General features: G+C 33.1%; 1 protein-coding gene across 1 annotated transcript in view; it reads right to left on the bottom strand.

The window, feature by feature from the left end:
• Positions 1 to 565: 565 nt before the first annotated feature.
• LOC111993890 (uncharacterized) overlaps positions 566 to 8,209 on the bottom strand; it is a gene marked incomplete in the record, with an annotated part of 33,808 nt that continues 26,164 nt past the window's right edge. Inside the window, 15 exon segments of the mRNA XM_065768003.1 lie at positions 566 to 921; positions 1,086 to 1,166; positions 1,786 to 1,814; positions 1,817 to 1,895; positions 1,978 to 2,166; positions 2,337 to 2,402; positions 3,474 to 3,548; positions 4,292 to 4,402; positions 4,650 to 4,738; positions 4,829 to 4,973; positions 5,152 to 5,249; positions 5,446 to 5,587; positions 5,683 to 5,730; positions 5,816 to 5,986; positions 6,107 to 6,175. Coding sequence (XP_065624075.1) covers positions 742 to 921; positions 1,086 to 1,166; positions 1,786 to 1,814; positions 1,817 to 1,895; positions 1,978 to 2,166; positions 2,337 to 2,402; positions 3,474 to 3,548; positions 4,292 to 4,402; positions 4,650 to 4,738; positions 4,829 to 4,973; positions 5,152 to 5,249; positions 5,446 to 5,587; positions 5,683 to 5,730; positions 5,816 to 5,986; positions 6,107 to 6,175 — 1,572 coding nt within the window.

The following is an 8,209-nucleotide window of genomic DNA, read 5'->3' as shown; positions in this document are numbered from 1 at the left end:
TTTTTTTTTATAATAAATACAACTTAACACAATTTTATTCTACTTAATTAAATTATCCATCTCTTACAAGGAATAAAAAAAAAAAAATTATAATTAAAATCCTTCAAAAATATTCAACTTTACTTCAAAAATTAATCATAAATTTTAATGTTTTCATGGTTATTATTTTATTTTGTTAACTTTCTTATTTAATTATTAAATATATGCTTGAAAATCATTAAATTTCTCTTACATATATAGATATATTAGTCAATTTTGTTAGTTTTATAAATTTAATATCTATATTTAGGTTTTAATTAATTATTAAATTAATTATGACGTCATCACGGTTCGACTCCGGTTTGACCTCGGTTCGACCTCAAAAACCTTGAACCTCTCCCTTTTATGGTCCAATGAACGGTCAGGGTTTGAAAACCTTGATCAATATATATATAGATATTACACACATATCAAAGAAGAAAACACAAGTCGTACAACATAAAACTGATTTTTTTTTGTCATTTTAATCCAAATTCTCTTCGTGGAAATAACTAAAGAAAACCGTTGAGTTATAAGACTCTTTACCAATATAAAACTGATTGGGGTCACCCATATTATTGATATTTATATAAATCATCATGCGTTTATTGCTAGCCTTCCAGTCAGCCGTTCACAAAAAATTACAAATTGAAGGAAATATCATAAATTGCCACATCATAATGCTGATTGGGTTGATGGCCTTTTCCTTATTTGTATAAATTATCATGCTTTTCCTGCCGAACCAAATAGATGCATCTTCTCTGCAACCACAGCTTTCATGGCCTCCTTTGCAGATGCCATAACATAGACTAAATCTTTGCTGGGGTTGTTCAATGAGTCCATGTAAGCCTTCCGCACTTCAGTGTTCACATTGAACTTTCTGACCCCCAGCTCTATACAACCCTGTATGCAGTAGTCAAGCAAGCTCATATGATGTTAATCAACCTCAAAGCCATTCACCAACATTGGTTATATTACATAAGAACATGTTTTGTTCTCGAATTGTTAACAAAACCTTCAAAAAAGCCAATAAATTCTAAAACATTGCATTTTATAAATAATTGTACCTTGATAAGTTCCTTTGACAAGCCAGAAGCTCCATGAAGCACCAGAAAAACTCCTTTCTTCAAACACAAAGCGCGCAAATCCTAAATGTAGAAGGAAGCTAGATCAGTAAAAAGCTAATATGGATGAGGTGGAGGCATGAATCAAAAGACTCAGCAGAAGACAGCCTTTTCAATATACATTTTTTATGATGTTCTTAGTTTGAGAGGTAAAAGGAGATTCAGCATTATTGAGTTGTAAGAATGTTATTCCTGACACGCTAGATAATCTGGCCCAGTGGCCATAATATTACACAAAATAACCACGAATCTCATAGCTTTAAGTTGAAGCCAAAATTTTTAGCAGGTGAGCAGGACTAATGTGAGCTCAATATTTCTAACAGCATATTCCTTAGCCATTTAAATTTACAAATTAAATTTCAAATCAACAGCATAGACCATATAACATAAAATAATTCTAGAACATAAAACTTAGAAACCTTAATGTAACTTTATCCAAAAAAAGAAAAAAAAAAAAAAAAAAAAAGAAGAAGAAGAAGAAAGAAACCTTAATGTAACAAAATATGGTAAGTTTTTAAGTATCCAACCAAATGCTGCCTTCCTTTTGTAAAGTTACATTAATTACACAGAAGTCAGTAAATTTTTTAATCCTAATTGAATTACTAAACTATAAAATGTCAAAAAGTATTTATATATACTTTACCTTGAGCAAATCAAGTCTAAGATTTGGCCACTTGCAGGGTATTTTCCATGGACATTTCCAACACACACTGCCAAAGCATCTATGCCAGTCTCATCAATGAATTGTTGAGCCTGAAATTCATGAGGCCGGTTATTGGCAACATTATGTGCGAAAAAGAAAAGCTGACTTTAGCCAATTCAAAACAGAAGTAACCTGATTAACATCAGTCAGTCTTGCTTCATAATCTGCCACAGTCAAGTCATCTTCTGTTCCTGACAACCTCCCTAATTCAGCTTCCACTAGCATATCTTTTGAGTGAGCCAAGAATGATATGAACTTTGTATATGATACATTGTCCTTGAATGAAAGATGTGAACCATCTACCATAACTGAATCAAATCCCTGGCACGGTTGGGTTCAAAAAATGAAATTGACTCTTTAGTTATTATTTATTGAAGACATATAGAATGCAATCTGACCACATAGAATGCTCAGCAGTAAATCAAATGGAAGGTACTCTACGGTGACAGAAAGACATATGGCTTTGATATTAAATAAAAAAGACAACTAACCAACTCAAGAGCTTCAACCAGATCTTGCTTTGAAGTTCCATGATCAAAGTGAACAGTGATGGGGACCTGCCATTCATGTATTAGCATTTACTCCAAAACATCTGTACGTCTTACCTTAAGTATAAAGAAGTAAAAGAGTCTGGCAATGTAAACCCCTAAGAAAAATTGAATGGGGTTGCAGTACAAGAACAGGCTCATGAGATGTTTAGTGACCTGGTATTTGGTTATTAGAGAATCATTTGGTTGATTGAACTACTATGTGGTTACATCATGGATAGCATTTTCTCAAATATTTGTAGTCTCCCAAGTATAATAGTGTAAGTTTCCTTTCAATTGCCTGAAAAGGTAAGCCAAACACGAAATCACATAAAGCTTGTGTTATTACTATGTCACTATTTAATCCTTCATATTCTCCATATATTCTCGGTATTCTTTTCCTGCATAAAAAATTGCTTATTCTTTGTTCTTTTTTTCCTTTCATTTTTGCGGTATAAATTATTTTACTAACCATAAGAAACAAACACATCCAATATCGCTTTCTTGTAACACAAGATCTAGTAACTAAATGTCATCAGCAATAGTTTAACAAATTCTAACCTCAAAAAGTAGGAAGGATGTCTTCAGAGAAAAACTAAAATTGTGACCCATACATATTTTTTAACCAATCAAGGAATGAGATCAAGAGATTAACAAAATCCAATTATTTATAGACAAAAGAGATGCACTTCTTCAGGTAGAACAAAATAATTCAACACAAAGTTTTGTTTCTGGTAAGGGTTTTTGGGAGGAATAAATTCAGCACTTTTAATTGAATGACTAATTTTCAATGCTCAAGTTGCATAACAGCTATATAAAATATATGTCACATCTAAGCTAAACAGAGGCATATAAACACATACTAAGCCAAAACAGGGCTTTTTACCAAACAATAGCATTCGCCTATTGAGTATATCAAGTGCTTGATAGAAACTCGTGCAAACAATGCAGGCTTTTCTGTGCTTTTCACCCTGAATGCGCAAACAAGTGTTCTTTGTTTCTCTTTCAACCTTTCAGTGCTTTTTTTTTTTTGTCCCTCTTTTTTTTTTTCCTAAACTTTTTTGCTTTCTACTTAAGTCAAGTGTATGAAATGGCACTTACACTGGCTTGTTCAGCAGCAGAGACACAACAGGCAACCAAAGGAATTCCCCCTTGCTTTAAGGCACCAGGATGAATCTGAAAAGGAACAGAAACAAGTCAGAAAATTTCCCTAAATCATGATTCTTCCAAAGAATTTCATCAATCATATCACCAATGCAGACAATGGTCAATAGAGCAAGATTTTAGTACTGGGGGATAAGATTAAAAGACAAGTGTTGAAAGAAATAATGCAAAATATTAACTAATATAAGTTTTTTTGTTTTTAAATTTAAAAAAAAAATTAAAAAAAACCTTAATTTTTATACAAAAATAAGGTAAATGTATGCTGTTAATTGAGATGAAATTAAATTTTTTCCGTCATAAATAATTCACATCAAGATTCAAAAATCCACCTTGATACAAGTTCATTTAAAATTCAATTGAGACTCAATATAATATAATTATGCTTAAGTTTCTCAGTAATCTCAAGAAAATATAGGTAAATGTTTCATACAATTAAAAAATATTTTAAAAAATAAACAATACATAATCATTGACATATATTAACTTTAAAATATTAATTTAAGTATAAGAAATTTACATGTGTTATTTGAATAGTTAAGAGTAAACTGAGAAAATAAATCAACATAAAGAAATGAAAAATATAATCGTTAAATCCAAATACAACCTAAAAATAGAATAAAAATTGACAACACATGTCCATGCTTCAATTTGGAAACTCAATAGTCTTATCACAAATTATGGATAAAATCATGGCAGATGTCATTTATGAGTCTCCATGGCTATAATATCAATCTTCTAAATAGACTACTTCCAACCTGTAATATGGCAGGACTTTGTTCTTCCTCTGCAGCTGCAACAACTGCCTCAGCTCCTTCCAAATTATAAACGTTGAATGCTCCAACAGCATATCCACCTTTTTCTGCATTCTGCATATAGAGCAAATTTTGAGTATCAGTGGAAAAAAGTATCAAGAGATCTTTTTTTTTTTTTTTTTTGATAAATATTTTATTGATCCCAAAAAAAAGAAAAAAGAGTCACCCAAGTATACAGGATGTATATGATTGGGGACCAATATAATCAAGCACACAAATTACAAAAATCCATCAAATCAAAAACCGAACATAGAGAATAACATCCTATGAAATCTTTATATATTATTTTAATGGACATTACAGAAAGAAGTTCTTTTGTAGATGAAAGTCTAAGGGGACGAGCCCAAGATTTCACAACTTCAGCCAGTGCTTTACTGTCACCAACATTACCTATAAAGCAGATTTTCAAATTGTCAGACTCAAAATAAAATTTTCAACAAAAGATTATATAACCGAAACAATATAAGAACATATATTCACCCGGGAAAACAATGTATGGAACTCCAGGATGTCTACTTTCAGGACCTAGCTGCCACAAGGGAACACCAGCCAATGCTTGTCCAACTATCTTGGCACATTTTGCTTCAAGGGCTTTTGTAGCAAGATCTGATGAGGTGATTCCACCCTAAAAGAGAGTAATAATGTTTTCAGTATGTAGCATTTGAATTTGAGTACTTTGAAATTAGTCCACAAGCTCAAATTGTTTTAATAAAGCTTCCACAATGTGTCAAGATCAACATAAAGTACCATTGTTTGCCATGTCAAAAAGGTAAAAGGAGGAGTATTGTTTATTATAAAAGTACCTTTGCAAGAATGTAACGAGGTTTTATAGTTATCTGCCTAACAATTTCCACCAGTGCTGAGCTCACTTTGAAATTGATCTCCAAACTCTCGGAAGGAGCTGCAAATGGAAAATGAATTGACACATGAGAAAAGGGGAGGCAGGAAAAAAAAGTACTGCTGTTCCAACCGTTTTTTTGAATACAGACATTTAACAACTGCTCTAGTGGACATTATCCATAAAGAACTATATATTGTTCAGAGAATTCAATACACACATAGCTAAGCAACATATCCAGGAAAAAAAAGAGTCGAACTTTTTCCAGTGATGAGCTCCCGACTGGTCAGTATTAGAGTGTCCTTACGAGCCCTAAGAAAACAATCTGCCATGGCTGCTGTTCTACTGATTTCCTCTTCCCTCTCTTCTACAGACCTCATTGCAAGTTTATCAACAGAAACCTGTTTCATTACAAAGTTGGCTATTCAGTCTTTTATATGAAAAGCTAAATTATCACAAATCCACAACTAAAAGAGAAACTTAGTATTTGGGTCACCTCAATACTTCTTAAGATCTGGCCACATTGTTGTCTGAGCTCTTCCACCTGTGGAGGAGCACCAACCAAGTAGAGATATCAAAATATTGGATAAAACAAAGAAACAGAAATCTCCATTATTCATCATTTCTACCTGTTTAGTTGTTTTTGGAACATATGACCCCACAACTATTAGACCGCCATTCTTTTCTTTGTTTATTCCTAGATCCTTTGGCAAAATTGGGGCTTTAGGGATAATTCCAATGCGAGTGGAAACAAAACTAGCAGCAGTACGGCATAGGAAACGTTTTCCCTTCAATTCTGCCTGTCATTTTAACATAGCTTATTAAAACAAATACTAGCTTTTGAGGAAAACATGCTGGAAAGTAATCAAAATTATACTAATTGAAAAACAGAAATAATATAGCGATAGCAGGACATTTGCCTTGATCATTCCAGCTGCAAATACAGCCATGTCTCTTTCGCTAGCTGCATTAACTATACATGTCGACCCCTGTTCAAGAAATAAACCAGAAACAAATTAGTCAAAACCTAGCATTTCATTGTCAAAAGAAAACACACACACACACACCTGGCACAAGTGTGGCTAACAGTAGTGTGGCTAACAGTAGTGTGCTAACAGTTTTGTATCATATAAACTTAGTAATTAAGCTGTTAAGATGCATTAAGCATGATACCTGCAAATAGATATACATTACATGACTTGACCATACCCAAACCTTATTACTAAGACCTGCCTCATAAAAAAGCTTTCAACAATAACCATGTTTAATAGTTGTTAGTTTAAAATATGGAACTCTGGAGTAACATGTCGTACTTTTGTTCAGCTAGAGAGTGAGATATTGGATGTCTTAGTGCATTGCAACACTGTAGTACTCAGGACTCAGGCAAAAAGAAATAAAACCAATTTATGGCTAGATAATGGAGTAGAAGAGTAAAAACTGTATGATTTGAATTACTAACATAGTAAGGCGGGACTTAGGAGGCAAAAAACAAACTGGAGAATGAACAATGGATAGACAAAAGGAATTGCTAAGCCCAAGTACGATGAAATTTTGCATCATAAACAGGACCTGACTAATTCACCTTATAGACTTTTAAACCCTTGAAAAATGGAATAAGTGGGAATTTTTTGTTTTGGAAGAATACAAAATGCTGACTAATGACTTTAATTATAAAAAGAGAAGGCTATGTTGCTGATAATTATAATAGAACAAAACGACAAGTCAAACACTTCTCATAAAATTAGTCACAAAAATATCAATGTTTTTATTTTTTATTGTTAGGTTACACATACGCACCCAATGGGTCTTGAACCCACAACCTCTGTCTAAATGTTTTTCACCCCTTTTTTTTGGGCAATCAAGTAATTTCTTTGAGTAACACACTTTCTGTAATTTCTTCTCACATTTACTTTTAATTAACAAACTGACTTTCCAAATAGCCAGGTCCTATGATACATTGAAAAATCAAATGTCATTTACTACATTAGCGAGATAAAGATAAAGTAGCACTAGGATAATGGCTGATATGTTCTTTTTCTTTTCACTATGTTAAGCTCTAAACAAAGATCTGCTCATTTGTAACAAATGATGACAAGACAAGCTTCATAGATATTCTAATTAGCCCCTCTGGAGTAGCTAAAGTGCATGTTTCTTCTACAAAGGAAAGGTCCTAGAAAGGGCAATCTAGATAAGTTCCTAACCTACTGGCTCCTGTCTCCTGCCACTAACTTTAAAAACCATATACAGCTATGATAATCCCCACATAGCTAGAGTTTCCTATTATATCCACCACATTGGTAGGGTTGTTAGAGTTGGTAATCAGGAGCAACTGAGGTTAGATTATGTTAATTCAAATTGGTAGGACCACTAAGATAAGTGATTAAATTATCTTTTGCGAATTTTCTTCAACAAACAGTTTTTATTATATTGCTTATTTGGTGGTGGGTGGGAGGGGGGGAGGGGAAGGGGGAGGGATTTCTATAGGAATGTTGCCAGAAATTTCACTTTACAGGATTATATAATAAGAAGAGAAGAGTGAAATCTCATGAAAACAAGTTTTATCTTAGGCAACATATGCATCTCCTCAACACTGAGTCACTGATTTGTTCTTTTTGGGTCCATTTCCCAATGCCACAACCTTATCCTCTACTGGGGGTCTATATGAACTGAGCCAAGCTTGTCTCAACCAAGGGCTCAACTCAACTCACCTATTAAGCAGAATGACCCAAGCTCAAGTTCATGCCAAAGCTAATTTAATATAATGATATATACTTAAGCATTAAGATCTGTTATCATTATGGTTAAATGATTAAATTCTCAATTTTCTGATAGCTTAAAATTTTGGGACGATAATTTATCATAGTATCAAAGCAGGTGATCCTAAATTCAAACCTTGTCTCCACCTTGTCCTATATATTACAAGGGAGTCTGGGTCCACACATAAGGAGAGTGCTAGATTTATGGTTAAATAAATAAATTCACAATTTCCTTAAAAGCTTAAGCTTTTGGGAAAATTGATAATT

This window comes from Quercus suber, unplaced genomic scaffold, assembly GCF_002906115.3.
Source record: "Quercus suber isolate HL8 unplaced genomic scaffold, Cork oak 2.0 scaffold_874, whole genome shotgun sequence".
Lineage (NCBI taxonomy): Eukaryota > Viridiplantae > Streptophyta > Magnoliopsida > Fagales > Fagaceae > Quercus > Quercus suber.
The sequence above is the reverse complement of the archived record's forward strand: the minus strand, read 5'-3'. Positions and strand labels throughout refer to the sequence as shown.